We start from the raw sequence: 21,379 nt of genomic DNA, 5'->3' as shown, positions 1-21,379 counted from the left end.
TATTGAATTAAAAAATAATCACATTATTTATTGAAAATGTTTTTCAACACACTCACACATCCTAGTAATTTATCAGTTTTGTTGTATGATTTTCAATATTTCTCATCATGTTTATTAAACACTGTGTTAAGTTTACCACACTCACCACTCGATGTTTCTTTCATCATATTGAAATACTATTTATTCATATTAAACTTTTTTAGGGTGTGTTTTTTTTTAATTAAATGAATATTATTTTTTTTTTTCACCCATTGCCATAAAAAGTAGTTTATGAGAAGTGTTTATATTTTTAATTTATATATAATTTAAATTATAATTTAAATTCCCAATCACACACTTAATAAAAAAAACAAAAATATTTATTATTATATAAAAAATTAAAAAATAAAAAAAATATTAAAAAAATAAATAATAATATAATAAAAGAAAAAAAAAAATATATTTTTTAAAAATGATTATTAAAAACAAGTACAAAATTTATTATATTATATTTTAAACACAAATCCACTCAAAATAATCATTTTTATACATACTCAATCATTGTTTTTGGTGGGAATGTTATTTTTATTTTAGATCTAAAATAATAGATTAATCTAAATAATTAAAATTGTTTGAGAATAAAATTATAAATAAAATAAAATTTATATTATTCTTTTTGGATTCATTTTTGATTTCATTATTGGTTTGTCATCATCAATTGTATTTTTATTTGAATTACCAGAATAAACAATTAAATAATTAAATAATTAAATAATACTCGGTGTAATTGTATTTTAATTTTTATTTGAATTACCAGAATAATTAATTAAATAATTAAATAATTAAATAATACTCGGTGGAATTGGATTTTAATTTTTTTTTTTTTTTTTCAAAATTTGTTGAAAAGGTGGAACTCTGTTTCAATTTTTTTTTTTTTTAGTTAATTTTTTTTTTTTTTTTTCAAATGCTTAATTAATTATTTTTTTTTTTTCATGATTTCATCAAAAACTACACAAATAAAACCTTTTTATATATTATGTATAATATCTTTAATTGTTCCGATTACATTCATCACCACATATGCTATAACTGAAGTACGTGGAGATGATGATCAAATTATTCCATATATAAGTGATACAATCGATTTTGCCCCAGGTATGTATATATATAAATGAAATATAATTTAATCATTGAGTTATCATTAAACAAAAATTCTAATTGTTTTTTTTTTTATTTTTTTTAAAAAAAAAAAAAGAAAGTTGTATTGGAACATTTGGATTATCAATTATAGCATTTTTAATGATTATTGTGGTATTTATTAAACATTTAATTATAAAGAATAATATAATTGAAAAGGAATATTTTGATGATAAAAAAGAGAAAAAAGAATTAAGATTCAATAGATTTTCAACATCAATGGGATTCATTAGTGGTTTATCAATGCATGGTGTATCATCTTTTCAATTTCATAACGCAAACCTTGTTCATGTTATCTTTGCAGCATTGTTTTTTTTATGTGGTTTTATTTATTTATTAACTCAAACTATACTAGATATTAAAAATTCAAGTGATATTCCTTTGAAAGTTTTAATAATTAGAAAAATATTAATTTGTATATCTTGTTTATTTATTGGTTGTAAGTTTTAATTTTTATATTTATTTTTTTTTTTTTTTTTTTTTTTTTTTTTTTTTTTTTTTTTTCCTGTTTTCTCTTTTCTTTTTTTTATATAAATATATTAATATTTAATTTTATTTTTTATTTAAGATATTATTACACAATTTTTTATCGATAACTTGGCAGCAATTTTTGAAATTATGTCGGCATTATCTATATTTGCATATATGGTGACATTCTTTTATGAATTTTCAAATCTAACATTAAATATTGAATTTAGTAAATCCATCAAAAAAATTAATGGCAATGGAGGATATCATAATATTGAAAGTAATTAAAAAAAAAATAATAAAATAAAACAAATAATAAATTAAAATATAATGTAATAAAATGTATTAAAATAAAATAAATTTTATATTGCATCTAAAATTACCTTTATAATTTTATTATTTATTTTATTGTTTTTTTCATTTTATTTTATTTCATTTTATTTTATTATTTGAAAAATAAAAACTAAATTTAAGTTTATTTTTATTTTAAAAGTGGTAATAATTCAAACCACACAAAATTTTACCACTTTTTAAAAAACATCAATTTTTTTTTTTTTTTTTTTTCTTTTTACTACATATTATTATAATATGTAATAATTATTTTTTTCGAATTATTTTTAAAAAATATGGGAAAAAAAATAAAAAATAATGAAAAATAAAGATAAGTTTTATTTTTTGTTTAATTTTACAAGTCACCAGAAAAAACAAGAGATCGCTAAGGGCGTTAAAAATATTTTTTTTTTTTTATTTTTTTTTATTTTTTTTTTTTTTAATTTCTCAAAAAAAAATAGAAAAAATAAAAAAAAAATAAAATAAATATAAAAACAATTTTTTTTTTTTTTTCAATTTTTTTTTTTTTCTTTCACATTATTTAAACAAATAAAATTTTACACATATAAATATATACAAAATGGGTCATCATCATCATCATCACGGTCATCACGGTCATCACCATCATGATACCATTACCTACACCACCGGCGTTTATGGTGCTCCAGTCGTCCCAATGGTCCAACCAATGGTCCAACCAATGGTTCAACCAATGCCAATCTACGGTCAACCACCAATGATGGGTGCTCCAGTTATGGTCCCACCACCAATGATGGGCGCTCCAGTTATGGTCCCACAACCAATGGTTTATCCAACTACCACAGTCGTCTATGAAACTGGTCACCATCACCACCACGGTCACCACCACGGTCATCACCATGGTCACTTCTTTTAAATAGTTTAGCTATCAAGAAATCAAATAGATTATATATAGTATTATTACATATATACAATTAAAACTGTATTATGAACTAAACAAAAAAAAAAAAACAAAAAAAACAAAAAAAATAAATAAAAAAAAAAAAAAAAAAAAACTGTAAAATATATATTTCTAAAAAAAAAAATTAAAATAAATAAATAAAAAATTGTTTTTACTTTTTAATTTAAATTTAAAATATTATAAAAGATAATTAAAAAAAGAGTTTTTTTTATTTTTTAAACATATAAATAAATTTGGTGGTTTTTTATTTTTTGTTTTTTTGTTTTATTTATATAATTATTATTATTGTTATTATTTTAAATATAAGCGAAAAAAGTAAAAGTTAAATAAGTTGGACCAAAAGTTGAGGTCCAATAATTTGAAAGTAAAGTTGGAGAAGATTCATTCCAAGTTAATAAATTTACAGATTGAAAGTTTATAAAAGGTTTTGCATTTTTTTCAGTGAATTCCAAAAGGATTAAATCAGAATTTTGGGGACCACCAATGAAATAAGGTCTATAATCGAAACTATTATAATAGGCACCCATTTCTTTTGATAAAATTTGATCACAATTATTAGTTTGGAAATTGATTTTACAAACTTCAATTGAACTTTGAGTATTGAATGATTTTGAAAGAGCATAAAGAGAACCACCTTCATTTTGATCAGTGAAAAGTAAATGAATATAACCTGGAATTAAATCGGTAATACCAGTATGAATTTTATGAGTTGAATTTGTGTCACTTGAGAATGGGTTAAAGCAAACAATTGATGTTGAGTTATTCTCTGAAAGGTCATTTAAAGATTGATAAGTTACATATAATAAATCATTCACATAATCGTATCCACCCATTGATGGAATTCCAGATTCTACATCGAAATCATCGATTGGAATCTCAATGACTTTAAATGATCCACCCTTTGAATTCTTATCTGTGAAATCCCAATGAAGTACTGTTAAACCTGTAGCATTATAAAATGATAATTTCGCTGGTAAGAATACATTATCATTTACAAAGATATAAGGTTGTCTAGCATATGTATAATCCCATCCACCATAAGTTCCACCAATCTCTTTAAATTCAAATGTATCTAAATTTAATGATAATAATAAATTTTTTGCATCATTAATTAAACAAAAAAATAATAACTAAAAAAAAAAATAAAAAAATAAAAAAAAAATAAGGTCAGTAAAATTTTTGAGAAGTAAAAAAATAAAAAAAAATAAAAATAAAAAAAAATAAAATTTACACTATTTGAACTCTCATCAACATCTAATAAATCTATTATACGATAGGGTATATAAACTGTTTTATTTTTAATAACTTCATTTGTTAATGGGTCTATAACTAAAACAATTTGACCTGATTCTATATTTGGGTTTACACTTGAAATTGAATATAAATATTTATTTTTTGAAGAAGAAGAAGAAGAAAATGATGATGAAGAAGAGGATAGTAACGAAGGTGTGAATGATTTACAGTGAGTCAATGAAATACAAATTAATGTTGTTATTATTAATAAAATAAAGTTCGATTTCGAGCCAAACATTTTTTTTTTTTTTTTTTTTTTTTTTTTTTTTCTTTTTAATTTTTGTTTTAAAAAAATTAAATTCAGAGTAAGATAGGATAATTTTCGACTTAGTGAAATGTTTTTCGAGTAAAGTTTGATTTCGAGCCCAATATTTTTTATTTATTTTTTTTTTTGTTTATTATTTTTTTTTTTTTATTTTTATTTTTTTTTTTTTTTTCAAAAAAAAAAAAAATTTGAAAGTTACATATAAAATATTAAAAATAAAATTATTGGGTGTTTTGACTTAAGATTGCACGAAAAAAAAAAAAAAAAAAATATCTTTGACGAAATCTTTTGGTGTTTTAAAAGATGGAGTTTTTTTTTTTTTTTATTTTTAGATTTTTTAATTTTTAATTTTTTTATTTTTTTTTTTTATTTAATTTTTATTATTGTTGTAACTGCAATAAATATTTAAAATCCTTATGATTAGATAAAATATTTAAAACTTGATCATTTGATAATATGTCATTATTAAAATTAATAATATTATTATTTATGAAATAAAGTATAATTATAATTTGATCATTTTTAATTGCTTCAATAATATTTGAGGATTTAATCGATAAAATTGAAGAATATGATGATAATAATAATTCACAGATTTCAATAAAACCACTATAAAAACAAATATTAAAAGTTGTTGAAATTTTATCATTACCACCACTTAAATTATCTTTCATACTATTAATTGTAGTGGTATTATTATTATTATTATTATTATTATTATTATTATTATTATTATTATTATTATTATTATTATTATTATTATTATTATTATTATTATTATTATTATTATTATCATTATTATTATTATTGTTTGATGGTTGAAATTTATCAATTAAAAATTTATAATTTTTTAATAAGTAATTAACAATATCAATTTGATTTGATTTAAAGATTGATTGAAAATGATATTCACTAATTGAATTGATTTGACCAAAAACTAAAGTACAATTACTAATTTTTAAAAGATATTTAATTAAATCTAATCTTGATTCATTGAATGATTGTTCAAAATAATTTACAATATTATAATCTTGAATTTCAAATGCTAATAATTTTGAAATTGATTGTTTATCCAATACCTTTATCAAAGAGTTTTTAACTTCAAAGAAATCTAATAATCTTGAGATTTCACTATTATAAGAATGTCTTTTAACAAGATTTAAAAATGTTCTAATTTCATTACATTCCAATAAAAATAAATAATCTTCTCTTAAATTTCTTAGAATCTTTATTGTTGAAATATTTGAATTATCAATATTATTATTATTATTATTATTATTATTATCATAACTACTATTATTATTATTACTATTATTATTATTGGTATATGATGAATCATTATAATATGATAATAATCTTTTTAATTTTAAAAATATTTCTTCAAATGTTGAATTCTTAACAAATTCAAGTGATATTACATTATTAATATTATTATTATTATTATTATTATTGTTATTATTATTATTACTATTAATAACATTAATATTATCAATATCAGAATTAAAAATTGAATAATTTTGATCATTACCACGACAAAGATTAAATAATAATTTTTCTAATGGATTTGTTCTTTTTAAGAAAAGGTATTTACCATATCTTAAATCCTTTAATATTAAATAATAAACTTCATTTATATTTGAATCCGAATCTATTATTTCTTTTAAACCAATCTTTTCATAAATTTTTTGAATTTCTTCAATATCTTCAAATTTCATATCTATACTTGATAAAATTATTCTATATAATAATTTAAATATAGTTGTAACTAATTCACAATTTTTTAAATTATTACTATTATTACTATTATTATTATTATTATTATTATTATTATTATTATTATTATTATTATTATTATTATTATTATTATTATTATTTATAAAAACTGATATTAAATAATCAATTATTGATTTAATTTTTGAATATTTCAAAGAATGTCTAAAACTATATTTATTAATAGAGATTGAAGCTGAAATTTTACTAAAACCATAATTTTCTTTTTTATTATTATTATTATTATTAAAAATTGAATATGTAGACGTTCGAAAGAATTCTTCTGGATAGGTTTCATAAAGTTGTTTAAAATTTAATTGAGAACAAATAAATTTAATTAAATCTAAATTTTGTTTTAAGAAAATTGAATTTATTAATAATTGAATAGATTGTTGAGGGAATTTATTAAAATTGATTTTAATATTATTCTCTATAATTTCTTCAATTGTAAATCCATTAAAAAATTCTGTTAAATAATCAAAGAAAATATATTTAAAATAATTTGAAGAATTATTATTATTATTATTAAATAAATAATTGAATAAATTTTGATAATTTTCAAGTGATTCAATAATACTAAAACAACCAAATTGGTAAACTGAGGGTAATATTGGTGTATTAAAAACTGGTTCAATTAATTTAATTGATTCAATATCACACATTGATAATGCTTTAAAAAATGGTTTATAATAACATTCTTTTGGTAATTCTAATTTAAAATTATCACTATTTTCAAGATCTACTACTGTTTGTTTTTCATTATTTTTAAGTTGTTGTTGTAGTTGTTGCTGTTGATGATAACTTTTAATGAAATAATTTAATTTATCAATCGATTTAAAATTTAATTTATTTAGTTTACCATTATTACTATTATTACTATTATTATTATTATTATTATTATTTTCAAATTGATAAAATTGTTTATTTGCAATTACTAGATCAATGATTTCATTTTGATTCAATGGTGGAATTTGATTATAAAGTCTTGTATCAAATTTTTTACTAGAATCTATTGAACCCATTTTGAATTTATTTAATAATACAGATTCGACATACCATTTATATTTTAAAAATGGTACTATTTCAATTGGAGATTGATTTAAGAATTTTTCCATTGGGAAATCTGTTGTTTCATTTATAATGAAATCTAATAAATCAATTGGTATTTTTGGATTTAATAAAAATAATTTTATTATTGGTCTCCATTGACTTTTTAATTGTTCTTTAAATGATTTACAATTTTTAATTAATGTAGTAGTAGTAGTAGTTGTTGTTGTTGTTTCATTATCTAAATCATCTCTATATATTTTTTTAATGAATTCTTTAATTATATTAATTTGATTATCTTTAATTAGTTCATTTATTCTATCTTTTAAATACTCTAAATAAATTGATACATTTGGTATACCATTATTATTATTATTATTATTATTATTATTATTATTATTATTATTATTATTATTATTATTATTATTATTATTATTATTATTATTATTATTATTATTATTATTATTATTATTATTATTATTATTATTTTTATTATTATTATTATTAATATTATTATTAATTTCTGAATTTGGTTCAAGGTTATTTGGTAAATAATTTAATAAATAATCTAATGCAGTTAAATTGAATCTACTAAATGCATATAATGATAAAACATTAATTTTATAATTTGGTACTATTTCATCATATTCTAGTAAATAATTTAAATAAAGTTTATCTGAATTTAGTTCTGTTATAATAAATAATTTTAATTTTTTTATTCTTTCTTCTTTTGGTAATAAAGAAAATTCTTGATCTTCTTTTATTTCTTTTTCATTTTTATCTTTTATTATTATTAAATTATTATCACTAATATCATTATCATTGCTATCAGTTTCACTACTACTATTATTATTATTAAGATTTTTTAAAATTAAAACAATTAATTTTAATTCATCTTCTTTTAGGTTTGTTATATTTTCAAAAGTGATTTGATTTTTTGGTTTATAAACTAATTTCATTTCTAAGAATTTTAATTTTAGTTCGTTTGATTCATAATAATTAAAATCTGTATATGATAATTTATTCTTTTCTGTATTTGGTATTGGATTAAATGATTTCTCTTGGAATATATATTCAAACATTTGATATGTATGACAAGGATTTGAATGTGCTGCTCTTATAACTTCTTCATTAATTGGTGGCATTATTATTAATTTCTCTCTTTCTGTTAATTCATTAATTAATAGTTCTACTGTTGATTTTGGTGAACTTTGAATTGCAAATAAAATAGTTGATGGATAAATTGGGTAAAAATTATTATTATTATTATTATTACTAAATAAAGAGGCTTGTTCTTTTCTTTTTTTTAAAATAAATTTTAAAATCGTTTCATTTTTATTTTCAATACATGATTTAATTAAATCTATTATTGATAATTGTTTTTGTTTCTTTTTAAATAATAATTCTATTAAATCGATTGAATCAACTATTCTAATGAAATAATCTATTGCTCCTTTATCAATTTGAAGGTATTTATTATTAACTAGTTTATCTTTTAATAGTGAGAATTGTTTATTTTCAAGTAACCATCTTAATGATTTTATTATATTAAATCCAATTCTATTATTGCATGAATATTTATCAGTTCTATTAAATTGAATTTTATCATTTTTAATTTCTTTTAAAATTAATCTAAATAGAAATTTGTTTTTTATTACTTTCCAAAATAATAACTCCCAATTATTTTTATTATTATTATTCATTTATAAAAATATATTATTAAAAAAAAAAAAAATTGATAAAAAAAAAAGAAAAAAAATAAAAAATTTTGGGAAGTGAAAAAAAAAAAAAAAAAAAAAAAAAAAAAAAAAAAAAAAAAAAAAAATTAATTAAAAAATTTAAATATTAAATAATTAATTAAATAATTTTTTTATTAAATAATTAATTAATTAATTAATTAATTAATTAATTAATTAAGTGAATAATTATATAATTTTAAAAAAAAGAAATTATTGAAAATAAAACAAAAGGTTCTCACTAAATTAAAATCGGTCAATTTTGTTGTCCAGACAGATGTTTTGTAATGATTCATTAAATTTTTATAAATTTTTTTTTTTTTTTTTTTTTTTTCTTTGACCTAAAAAGTTTTATTATCTTTTTTTTTTAATAATAATTTTGCACTTCAATCTTTTATATATCCAACTATTTAATAATTATAAAAAAAAAATTGTAAAATATAAGTTTATATACAAACAAGATTTGTCGTACCTTTATCAATCAATTCGACTGAGGGAAAAGAAATAAAATTAGATATCAAAACAAAAGAACCTTTCAATTTAAAACAAATCAAGAAAAGAGCAATTGTTCAAGAAACCCCAGTTAAAAAATAATATCAAAAATCAGTTGTAATTAAAATTGTACATAGAATTAAAGATTTATTGTTTTTTTTATTTTTTTTTTTTTATTTTATTTTATTTTATTTTATTTTATTTTTTTTTTTTTGGAATTACTTTTGAAACTTCAGATCAATAATAATAATAATAATAAAAATAATAAAAATAATAAAAAAAAACCAAATAAATGTAATTATTTTTGAAATTACAATATCACAATTTTTATTAATATCTCTCTGATAAAACTTTTAATTTACTTGGAACATGTAAAAATATTGGATTTGAAGATGAGATTGAAGATTCATTACTACTTAAAGCTGTATCATTTGTATGAGAATTATTTCTTTTGATTGAATCAGCAAAATTTAAATGTTGGCCAAATATAATTTTACCACCTGATCTTCTATAGGATGCTAAAGTTGATAATGGCTCTCTTTCTTCAATACCCATCTTTTGATTAATACATATCATTTTACATCTATTGCAATCACCAACTGAATTAAATACTAACGGTGACGATGATGATTGAGTGGTATCATTTTGTTGTTTACTAATTAATTGAAATTGTGACCATAGATCTTCTTGATAAGCCTTACCACCAGTGATGATAAAGTTTGCTCTAAAACTATGTTTACTTATCCAATTCCAATCAGAAGGTACGCTATCAGGGTTATCCTTTATAATTCTCTTTTTTAAATCTGATACACTCTCTTCATTAATTAAAAGATATGGTGATTCATTTGCAAATGAAATTTCATTTGATGAGTCAACTTTTGATTTTCTATGTGATTCTGGTGATTTTCTAACTAAATAACATCTTTTACCTATAAATTGATATAACCATTCACTAATATTATCAATATTACCTCCACCACCACCACCACTACCAGCACTACTACCACTAGTATTTGAGAAATCTTTATCTCCATATAATAAACCATCAACTTTATCACCACAAACTTGAATTTGATCAAAAGCAGATATTGGATAATAAGATAATGGTATTGATAAAACTTTCATCTCTGGTGCTGTTAAAATTAATTTATCATTAATTAAATCGATTTCAGTTTGAATTAATGCTAAAATTGGTAACTTTTTTTGATTTATATAATTTCCACTTTGATCAATAATTGTCCACTCTCTATCATATTTTAATCCTGATGGTACTAATTCCCATTTATCATTTACAACTTTATGTCCTGAACATGATTTAACTGGATAAATATAAATTTCTGATAATAAAACTTCATCATTATCTTTTTCATTTTTTAAATTTTCAATTTCTTCTTTTTCTTCTTCTTCTTTTTCTTCTTTTATATTATTACTATATTGAACTTGGTAATCCTCAATACCACTTCCACTACTACCACAACTTCCACCACAACTTCCACTACAACTAATATTATCACTAATATCACAAAGATTATTATTAATTTTTTTATTTGATTTTATAACTTCTTTTTCAAATTTATGATCATTTATAAAATTTGATTTTAAGAAATTAATGAATTTATAAACATCATTAAAATTATTCATATAACCAAATGAGATTCTAACTGAACCAGTTGGTTTACCATTTAATATATCTTTTGAATCCCAACAAACATGACCATCTTTTAAATGTTGTTCAATATCTTTTTTTGATAGATTTAAATAACCATGACATGCACCAGGATTACAAAAACAACCAGTTCTTAAATAAATCGATGATAATGATGCTAACTTTTCAACTTGATTATATCCAAATAATTCACCATTTGATCTAAATATATTGAAATTAATAATTGAACCTTGTTTACTTGAATCTTTAAAATGATTATCTGAATAGATTATACAAAGTTGTTGTTGTTTTGAATTATCACTATGATACAATTTCAACATTTCCTCTTTACAATATTGAGTCAATGAAAATGTGTGTAATTTAACATTATCAATACCACCTAATTGATTATTTATAATATTGAAACCATGTTTTAATGAAATTATATTCATGAAATTAATAGTACCATCTTCTAATCTTTCACTTAATGAGGGTCTATCAACATGAAATCTTTCCTGTGCCATTGAAACATTAACTGTACCACCACTAAAATACTTTTTATTGATTAAACATTTCTCACCACTATCATTCTTTACAATTAATGCGCCAATACCAGTTGGATAACCAAACATTTTATAGAATGAAATTGTCATAAAATCAACTGGATACTTTGTTAAATCAAATGATGATGTTGATACTAAACTCGCTGCATCAAGTAACACCTTACATTTTGGATACTTCTTTTGAATTCTATTTATTAATTCTAATGGATATTTCGTACCTGAATAATTACATTGTCCTGGATATCCAAATAAACTATATGATTCATTATTATTATCATCATTATTACCAATAATCTCTAAAATATCGTTAAATTGATTATTATTACATTTAAAATATAATGAGGGTATTGGTTGAAATGAGGTGGTTGAACTTCCACCAATTGATTCACATGCATATTCTCTTATACCCAATAATGAATTATGAGATTCTAATGAATAATAGAATTTACTATTTTTAGTCCATGCAAAATATTCACCAACTTTTTTTAAACTATCAGTACAACCACTTGTAAATATTACACTATATTGTCTATAGGGTGCATTGAAATAGTTTAATATGTTCTCTCTAATTGAATCAACCTCTTCTTTGGTTTTTAGTCCAATTGGATTAACACTATGTGGATTACAAAACATTGAATTCTTTAACTCTTTTGATATCTCTTCAATTTGATTCATTGATGCTAATGTACTCGCTGCATGATCTAAATAAACTATGTCTTTTAATTTTGGAAATTGATCATCTTTATTATTATTATTATTATTATTATTATTATTATTATTATTATTATAATGATTTCTTAATTCATTATCAATTAAATTATCTTTATAACCATATTCTTGATTTTTTGAAAATTTATTTAAAAAATTATTAAATTCTTCTTTATATTTTAAATCGTTCTCTTTTGGGTCATTATTATTTAAAATTAATTTTTCTTTTATTTTAATTTCTTTATTTTTGTCTATGTTGTTTTCTTTTATATTATTTTTATTATTATTATTATTATTATTATTATTATTATTATTATTATTATTATTATTACTATTATTATTATTATTTATAGTATTACTATTTTTATTAAATACAGTTTCAAATAAAAATATTATTGAGGCAATAGTAATTATTATTGATATTATAAATATTAACATTATTACTATTATTATTATTATTATTAATTGTTATTACTTAATTAAAATTATATATTTATAAATTATAATACATTTAAATAAATACAAATTATATAAATGAAAATATTTTAATATAAATAAATGAAAAAAAATTAAAATATTAAAAAATTAAAAAATTAAAAATCATTTTTAATTTGAAATTAAAAAAAAAAAAAAAAAAAACAATTGAAAAAAATATCTGTTTTTAAAAACCACAAAAAAAAAAAAAAAAAGGTTTAAAAAAAGAATTTTTTATTTTCACCTTTTTTCATTTTTTTTTTTTATATAATTTGAGTGTCCCAATTTTTAATGTTAAACAAAATTTATGGCAATCAAATTTGGCCCTTTGACAAGATTTGAATGATTTTTATTAAAAACACTATATGCACTAATTTCATCCTGTTATTAATAATAATTTTTTTAATTAGATTTTCTAAACAAAACTTTTTTTTTTTTTTTTTGTTTTTTTTTACCTTTGATTTTTTTTTTCCAAGATTATTAAATATTAAAAAAAAACTAGTAAAAACAAAACAAACTGGACCAAAAAATTTAACAAATAAATACTGTAATATTATTAAAGCAAAAAATCTAATGATAAAATGAATATTATGTTTTATTAACTTTTTAAAATTTTTTAAATTAAAAAAGTTAATACACATAATATCCACTTCATCAATAAATTCATCCTCTTCATTTAAAATTAAATCACCATCACCACCACCACCATCACCAATAATTCTATTAATATCATTATTATCCCTTCTTCTTCTTAATACTCTACCACCACCACCACCATTATCATCTCCATTTCTACCAATGCCACCCACACCATCAAATATACTACTACCAAAAATGCAACTTATTTTATTTATTCCATTTCCACTACAAAATCCTTCCCTAAATGAATATTGGTAATATTTTATATTATCATAAAACATTATCAATTACCTATAATCTTAATGAATAAATAAATAAATGAAATAATACATATATATTAAATTATTCCTATTTATTTTTTGCTTTTACTATTAATAGTGTGCATCTGAATATAAAGTTATTTGTATTTTTTTTTTTTTTTTTTTTTTTTTTTTTTTTTTTAATGAATGGGTTATTAAAGCTTTATTTATAAACCATTTCAATTTTACATCGTATTTCTACCTAAATCCCTTTCCAAACTTTCTTTACTCTTACTTAATAAAATATTTTCAAAGTTTTTATTGAAAACATTGTATGCACTTAATGAATTCTATATAAATAGTTATTAAATATAATTAGTTATGATTTTTAAAAAAAAAATGAAAAATAAAAAAATAAAAAAATAAATAAATATATATACGCAGGATATCCTTAAATTAAACTTACTTTATCTCTTTTACCAAGATTCAATAATATTAATGCAAAACAAGAAAAAACAAAAAAAACTGCACCAAATTCTATTTTAATGAAATAATATTGAATTGCCATCCAAAGTAGCACTTTTACTAATAATTTCCAATAATTTTTTCCCATTCTTTTAAAACTATCAACTGTAAAAAATGTAAGAAATTGTATATCTACATCATCCTTTGGTTCATTACTTCTATGTGTTGTATTTATTTGTCTAACTTGTCCATTTTGAATGATAGTCCTTCTGTTATTATTATTATTATTATAATTATTATTTAAACTACCATAACTACCTGAACTTCCTCTACTATTATTTGAAAAAGGATTATTTTGAAAATGACTCATTTATTATTTATTTATTTGTTTTTCTTTTTATACCTTTAAATAATATTCATGAATCATTTGTGAGAAAAAAAAGAAAAAAAAGAAAAATTGTGTTAATAAAATTAAAATTTTAATTTTTTTTTTTTTTTTTTTTTTTTTTTTTTTCTCATATTTATATATATATATATATCTAATGGATAAAAATATCATAACACTAATAAAAACATTTAATAATAAAAATATAAAAATAAAAACAAAAACTAATTTAGGATATGTTTTATTTTTCACAAATAAATTAAATTAATTTATTACCTTATGAAAACAAATTATGTGCTGTGAAATTAATTTTTAATTTTTTTTTTATTTTTTTTTTTTTTTTTTTTTTTTTTTTTTTTTTTTTTTTTTTTTTACATTTTTAAACGAAATTTTTCATTTTCGTTTTGCCTCAACTTATTTATAGGAAATCAAAATAATAAATCAAGATGGATAGAAGATTAAGCAAAAAAGAAGAAGAAAGAATTGTAAATGAATTAAATAAATTACAAATGATTGAAATGGTTGATACATCAGTTAATCTTACCAACAAATGTTTCCAATCCTGTATCACCAATTTCAGAATTAGAAAATTAGATGATGAAGAACAACTCTGTGTTTACAAATGTGTTGAAAAGAATATGTTTTTCACTTCAGCTTTAAATAACCATTTCATGAAATTATCTAATGAAGGAATGTTTTAAAATAAACTTTCAAAATATAATATATATTAAAAAAAAAAAAAAAAAAAAAAAAAATAAATAAAAAAAAAATAAAAATAAAAAAGGAAAAAGGAAAAATAAATAAAATAGAGTATGTTTTAATAATAATAATAATAATAACAACAACAATAATAATAATAATAATATTTTAAAATAATAATAATAATAATAATAATAATAATTTTATATTAATATATATATTTATTTTTATAGAAATTTTTTTTTTTAAAAAAAAAAATAAATAAAAAATTGTGTTTCCAATTATTATTTCTTTTTTTAATTTTAACAAAAAAGGTTTTGTTTATTTTTATTTTTTAAACTATATTTCATTATTATTACTATTATTATTATTATCTTTTCATTTCTTCATGTTGTGTAAGTAATTTTATAGTTTCAGTATATTTTAAAGATTTTGCCAAATCAAGAGGAGTACCACGTTTTTTAGAGACTATATTAGTTAAAGCACCAAATCCAAGTAAAACTTTGATAATATCAATTCTATCAGCAGAGACAGCATAATGAAGGGCAGTTTCACCATTGGTTGTAGTTGCATTAACATTTGCTTTTCTATTTAATAGGAAGTGTACAGTATCAACATTTCCACGTAGTGTAGTAGAATGAAGTGGAGTTTCACCGCATTTGCTACCAATGTTGATATTGACCTTGTGGGCAAGTAATTTATCAATTAGTTCTTTTCTCTTTTCAGTACAAGGATGTCTAACCAAGAAATGTAATGCGGAACCACCTTGATTATTCTTCAAACAAACATCAATACCTGGTACTGATAATAGTAATAAACAAATTTCCGCATTACCAATTGAGCATGCGAAATGAATTGGTGCCCAACCATCATTATCCTTTTCATTAATAATCTCCTTCATTGCATCAACATCATTTTCCGTTTGTAATGTTTTTATTGTTTCTTCTACAATCTTTGGTGATTGTGTTAAAATACTTTCAACTAATTGTGATTTCTCTTCTTTTATAATATTTCTTGATTTTGAAATTGTAATATAATTATTATTATTATTACTATTATTATTATTGTTATTATTATTATTACAAATATTATTATTAATAATAATATTATTATTATTATTATTATTATTATTATTATTATTATTATTATTATTATTATTATTATTATTATTATTATTATTATTATTATTATTATTATTATTATTATTATTATTATTATTATTATTATTATTATTATTATTATTATTATTATTATTATTATTACTATTACTATTACCACCACTATTGTATACAAATGGTGTAATTGTCATTAATTGTGGTTTACTAGTTATAGTGAGTGATAATGGACTATCACTTTCACTATATTGATGTCTACCAATGAAATTACTAAAGTTGTTGTTGTTATTATTATTATTATTATTGTTATTGTTATTATTATTATTATTATTATTATTGTTATTTAATGGTAAATCAACAAATTCTTCAGATGCAACAACTATATTATTATTATTATTATTATTGTTATTGTTGTTATTATTATTATTATTATATTTATTATAATAATATCTACCTTGTTCAGGTGACCATAGTTCAATTGCAGTATTTAATTCATTTTCATAACGTGCGAAAACGCTAATTGTTAAACCACAAATTGGGACAATATGAAAGGAGACATCATTTTCTAAATCCTTTGAGTATTCAATAAGTTCCATTTTATCCAAATAAATTATATCATGTAATATATTTTCAAATGGTTCATATTGATCCTTATCCATTGAAAACTTTCTTTCAGTTAATAAGTTTCGCATCGATTCATTATCTGTAAATTCTTCCAAATTAAATTGATCACAAAAGATTGCTTTACATTTTTCTTTAAAATCATGTATAACTGGATATATTTCATTTTGTAATTCTTTAATTAGTTCTAATGGTGAAAATGATAAAATTTCTGAATTTGGTGGTAATTGTTGTTGTTGTTGTTGTTGTTGTTGTTGTTGTTGTTGTTGTAATTGTTGTTGTATCGTTGTTGCTTGCGTAGTATTTGTATTTGTAGTTGTAGTTGCAGTTGTAGATGTTGGTGAAGATGTTGGTGAAGAATTTGGTGAAGAAGAAGATGATGATGAACTGGAATTTGAATTTGCTATTGCGCTTGAAGTTGTAATTGCAGATGATACACCACCACCACCATTACCATTACCATTATTTAATAAATTATTATTAAAATTACTTGGTGAAGTACTAACTGGAGAATGAGGTCTTGGACTACCACCACTTGTTGACCTTTTTCTATGAGACATTGTTGGTGAAGGTATTGAAGGTTGAGGTGATGATGATAACGGTGTAGAAGAAGAAGAGGAAGAAGAAGAAGGAGTTGGTGAGGAAGAAGAAGGTTGTATAATAACAGTTACATTTGAAGGATTTGGACTTAAAACTTGTTTAATAATATGAAGATTTAAAAAGATATCATTTAGATTATTTGGTTGTTGTTCAATATAATTATCAGGTAAAGCATTCAATTTGAAACCACGTCTTTCCAAGAAATCATTTGAACGATTTTCAACCTTTTTTAACCACCAATCAGAGATCTCATCTTTTCTAGTACCACTTAGATAGTTTTGTTTCTCTGATTTGAATTTTTCAAAAGCCATTTCAATTTCACCATGAGTTTGATTGATTTTTGATTTCGCTATAAATAATGGATGATTCTCTTTAATTTCACTGATGGTATTACCATAGGTTGGCATAAAAAATTGATGAGTATCAATCGATAGTAGGAATGAGTTTATCTCTTGATTAATTTGTTCATCTAGATCTTGATAGAGTGGATGCTGACTATCGGATAGAATGGATTTAACTTTTTGTCCCATTGATTTAATCTTTTTTAGTGATAATAGATTTGGAGGTATATTAATTGTTTCCATTTGAACGAATCTTAAATCAACCGATAGTTGATGTAAATATTTAACTGTACATTCTTTAACTCTTTGAACTAATTCTTTATTAAAATCATCAGATGGTTGATGAATCATTTTCTTTAAATAGTTTTTATCTTTTTCTTTAATCTTTTCTAATAAACTTTTATTTAATAATAATACACTATCAATTGGTACAGCGACACCTTCTTTTTCTTCTGGTGAAAAGTAACAAATTAAATAATTTCCAACTCTTTCACCTGAATATCTTGCAAATTGTGCTTTTTGATTAAAAACTTTACGTAAATTTGATTTTAAAAGTACAAATTTATTATTATTATTTGTGGTTAAATTGTTTGAAGATGTGGATAATGATGATGATGATGAAGTGGTTGAAAGATTTACAATTGGTTTAATATATTTTTTACAATAATCATCTAAAGTTATAATTGGTATTGATAACATACTATTTTTAAAAGATGATGTTACTCTATTTGGTATAATTTTAGTTTTTGAAAATATTGATCTTGCTTGAACAGTTGAAAGATTTATAGTTGAAAGATTGGTTGAAGATGAATGTGCTGCTGCCGCTGATATTGAGGGCGATGGTGTTGAAGAGAGTATGGGTGATGATGAATTGAAATTTGAGGATGTTACAGTTATTGATGATAATGTACCAGTTGATAATGATGAAAGTGAGGCAGAAGTTGATATGTTATTAGTTGCAGCTAAACTCGAGCCTGGATGCTGCGTGTTTGTAGTGAATCTAACAATTACTAGATCCCCCTTTTTCAATTTATCAACACCACGAAATATTGATGCATAATGTCTAATCTCTTTCATTAAATCGGTGGGATTATCAATTGAACTCCATTTTATTATCTTTTGAATGTAGTCCTCATCTTTCATCATTTTCTCTATATCTTTATTAGACAACATTGTTGATAACTCATTGGAATTACTCTCTTGTGATAGTTTATTTATTAGCGAGTCAGTTGGTGTCAAACCAATCAATGACGAGTCAATATCGACATTATAGGTTGTCCAATGTTTAATTAACTTTTCAAAGAATTCGATCACCATTTTCTTCTTATCAATTGGTAAATGTTCTTGATTCTTTTTTATAAATGCTATCACTTCGCTATATTGTTTAACTTTACTATTATCAAACATTTCTGATTTTAATGTCATCTTTTCATAAAATATCTCTGCTATTGAAATATCACATTGATTTAAATCATTTATAATTTTAATAATTGGTGATAATTTATCCTATATAAATATATGAATATATGAATATATAAATATATAAATTTAATAAATATATATATATATATATTTAATAAAAAAAAAAAAAAAAAAACATACAATATAAACTTGATTTGATGTACATTTTATACATTGTTGTAAAGATTGAATATTTAAACTATCTAATAAATTAAATAAATTAAATGGTAATGATATTATATTATTTATATGACCCATTTTATTTATTTATTTATTTATTTTATTTATTTTTATTTATTTATTATTTTTAAATTATTGTGTTAAAAAAAAAAGTTTTATTTTATTTTTTTATTTTTTATTTTTTTGAAAAAAAAAAAAAAAATAATTTTAAAATAAATAAAAATAATTTTATTATAATTATTTTGTTACATGCAAATGATTTTATAAATAAAAAAAAAAAAAATCCAATTTTATAAAAAAAAAAAAAAAAAAAAAACAAAAAATAAAAAAGAAAAAATTAAAAATAAATTTATTTTTAGCTCACTAAAAAATTAAGTGATCATATAAAAAAACAAGTTATTTTTTTAATATTTTAATTAATTAAAAATTTAAATATTTTTTCCAGATATACCCCACACACACATACAGAAAATCAATAAATCTAAATAAAATTTTACCAATATGTAAATTGCATAGATGTATTGTTTTTTTTTTTTTTTTTTTTTTTTCCAATATCACATTATCATATAAAAATTACAATGGTTTTTTTTTTTTTGAAAATTAGAAAAAAAATTCAAATTCTTGGCAATGTTCACAAATTTGTGAGAATATTCCAAAAAAAAAAAAAAAAAAAAAAAAAAAAAAAAAAAAAAAAAAAATCTTGGGGAGAGTGGTAGGTACTGCAGTTAAATCTAACTTCTCTTTTTTTTATGTGATATGAATTTATATTCATCTCATTTTTATGAGATGGATAAATATATATATTTATATATTCATCTCATTTTTATGAAATTGGTATTCTACCTAATTTTATTTTCTTTTTATCAATTAAAGCAAATAAAACTGACATCATCGTTGATGTTAGTAATACTAATCCAGCTAATGTATAAGTTTTATAATAAAATAGGTTCATGGTCACTTCATATTTTTCCTATAAAATCAAATTTAATGAAAAGAGAATAATATAAAATAAATAAATTTTTTTTAAAAAAATAATAAAATTTGTGGTTGTGTTAGTTTTCAAATAATTTCAAAAAACAATTATATTAATAAATTTCTTTTTTTTTTTTTTTTGTTTTGTTATAATAAATTTTTTTTTTTTAAATACTTACCCAAATATATAAATATTGATCATCCTTTTCATTTTTATCTTTTAAATTTAAATCTAATTTTACTAAATTTACTTGATTTTGATTCGAATAAATCTCACAAATACCAAAATAGGTACCATTTGCATCAAAACATAATGAATTTAAAATTGGAGTTTGTTTTACTTGAATTCTAAATGATTCTTTGAAACCACTATCAACTGGGTTAAATACCAAATACATTGAAAATCCAATCATTGGAATTATAATAACCAATAATCCAATTTTAAAAAATGCATTAAAAATTTTATTTCTTTTTTCAACAATATTATTATTATTATTATTATTTTGACTTTCGATATTATTATTATTATTATTATTATTATTATTATTATTATTATTATTATTATTATTATTATTATTATTATTTTTAATTCTATTTAAAATAAAATCATCATAAATTTCTTTATAATAATTATTATTATTTGAATAATAAATAAAATAAAATGTTGAAATTGAAATTAAAAAAAATGTTGAAAATATTGTAATTATATGAATAATTAAATAAGTTTTATAATATAAATAAATTTGATCAGAATT

At 19.9% G+C, this 21,379-nt stretch overlaps 10 protein-coding genes across 10 annotated transcripts in view; 3 read left to right on the top strand and 7 right to left on the bottom strand.

Moving 5' to 3' along the window:
- Positions 1 to 971: 971 nt before the first annotated feature.
- DDB_G0272939 (hypothetical protein) lies at positions 972 to 1,932 on the top strand (the record flags this gene model as incomplete). The annotated part of the gene is made up of 3 exons (XM_639760.1): positions 972 to 1,134; positions 1,235 to 1,615; positions 1,745 to 1,932. The coding sequence occupies 3 exons, from the start codon at positions 972 to 974 to the stop codon at positions 1,930 to 1,932; spliced, it is 732 nt and encodes a 243-aa protein (XP_644852.1).
- A 622-nt stretch (positions 1,933 to 2,554) lies between these two features.
- Positions 2,555 to 2,869, top strand: DDB_G0272724 (hypothetical protein; the record flags this gene model as incomplete). Its single annotated transcript, XM_639759.1, has 1 exon — positions 2,555 to 2,869. One exon carries the CDS (start codon positions 2,555 to 2,557, stop codon positions 2,867 to 2,869), a length of 315 nt encoding a protein of 104 aa, XP_644851.1.
- A 341-nt stretch (positions 2,870 to 3,210) lies between these two features.
- Positions 3,211 to 4,445, bottom strand: DDB_G0272726 (hypothetical protein; the record flags this gene model as incomplete). The annotated part of the gene is made up of 2 exons (XM_639758.1): positions 3,211 to 4,044; positions 4,146 to 4,445. The coding sequence occupies 2 exons, from the start codon at positions 4,443 to 4,445 to the stop codon at positions 3,211 to 3,213; spliced, it is 1,134 nt and encodes a 377-aa protein (XP_644850.1).
- A 407-nt stretch (positions 4,446 to 4,852) lies between these two features.
- Positions 4,853 to 8,992, bottom strand: DDB_G0272937 (hypothetical protein; the record flags this gene model as incomplete). Its single annotated transcript, XM_639757.1, has 1 exon — positions 4,853 to 8,992. One exon carries the CDS (start codon positions 8,990 to 8,992, stop codon positions 4,853 to 4,855), a length of 4,140 nt encoding a protein of 1,379 aa, XP_644849.1.
- An 855-nt stretch (positions 8,993 to 9,847) lies between these two features.
- Positions 9,848 to 12,871, bottom strand: mocos (molybdenum cofactor sulfurase; the record flags this gene model as incomplete). The annotated part of the gene is made up of 1 exon (XM_639756.2): positions 9,848 to 12,871. The coding sequence occupies one exon, from the start codon at positions 12,869 to 12,871 to the stop codon at positions 9,848 to 9,850; it is 3,024 nt and encodes a 1,007-aa protein (XP_644848.2).
- Positions 12,872 to 13,201: 330 nt separating this feature from the next.
- DDB_G0272911 (hypothetical protein) lies at positions 13,202 to 13,827 on the bottom strand (the record flags this gene model as incomplete). Its single annotated transcript, XM_639755.1, has 3 exons — positions 13,202 to 13,288; positions 13,363 to 13,477; positions 13,511 to 13,827. The coding sequence occupies 3 exons, from the start codon at positions 13,825 to 13,827 to the stop codon at positions 13,202 to 13,204; spliced, it is 519 nt and encodes a 172-aa protein (XP_644847.1).
- A 203-nt stretch (positions 13,828 to 14,030) lies between these two features.
- Positions 14,031 to 14,620, bottom strand: DDB_G0272933 (hypothetical protein; the record flags this gene model as incomplete). The annotated part of the gene is made up of 2 exons (XM_639754.1): positions 14,031 to 14,135; positions 14,252 to 14,620. The coding sequence occupies 2 exons, from the start codon at positions 14,618 to 14,620 to the stop codon at positions 14,031 to 14,033; spliced, it is 474 nt and encodes a 157-aa protein (XP_644846.1).
- A 461-nt stretch (positions 14,621 to 15,081) lies between these two features.
- timm9 (mitochondrial import inner membrane translocase subunit 9) lies at positions 15,082 to 15,336 on the top strand (the record flags this gene model as incomplete). The annotated part of the gene is made up of 1 exon (XM_639753.1): positions 15,082 to 15,336. The coding sequence occupies one exon, from the start codon at positions 15,082 to 15,084 to the stop codon at positions 15,334 to 15,336; it is 255 nt and encodes an 84-aa protein (XP_644845.1).
- A 368-nt stretch (positions 15,337 to 15,704) lies between these two features.
- DDB_G0272666 (hypothetical protein) lies at positions 15,705 to 19,730 on the bottom strand (the record flags this gene model as incomplete). Its single annotated transcript, XM_639752.1, has 2 exons — positions 15,705 to 19,517; positions 19,614 to 19,730. The coding sequence occupies 2 exons, from the start codon at positions 19,728 to 19,730 to the stop codon at positions 15,705 to 15,707; spliced, it is 3,930 nt and encodes a 1,309-aa protein (XP_644844.1).
- Positions 19,731 to 20,475: 745 nt separating this feature from the next.
- DDB_G0272909 (hypothetical protein) overlaps positions 20,476 to 21,379 on the bottom strand; it is a gene marked incomplete at both ends in the record, with an annotated part of 1,261 nt that continues 357 nt past the window's right edge. The window contains 2 exons of the mRNA XM_639751.1: positions 20,476 to 20,622; positions 20,804 to 21,379. The exon at positions 20,804 to 21,379 is cut by the window's right edge and continues 357 nt beyond it. Coding sequence (XP_644843.1) covers positions 20,476 to 20,622; positions 20,804 to 21,379 — 723 coding nt within the window. The remainder of the gene's footprint in view (positions 20,623 to 20,803) is intronic.

This window comes from Dictyostelium discoideum (assembly GCF_000004695.1).
Source record: "Dictyostelium discoideum AX4 chromosome 2 chromosome, whole genome shotgun sequence".
Lineage (NCBI taxonomy): Eukaryota > Evosea > Eumycetozoa > Dictyosteliales > Dictyosteliaceae > Dictyostelium > Dictyostelium discoideum.
Note: the sequence above shows the minus strand (reverse complement) of the source record. Positions and strands in the feature narration are given on the sequence as shown.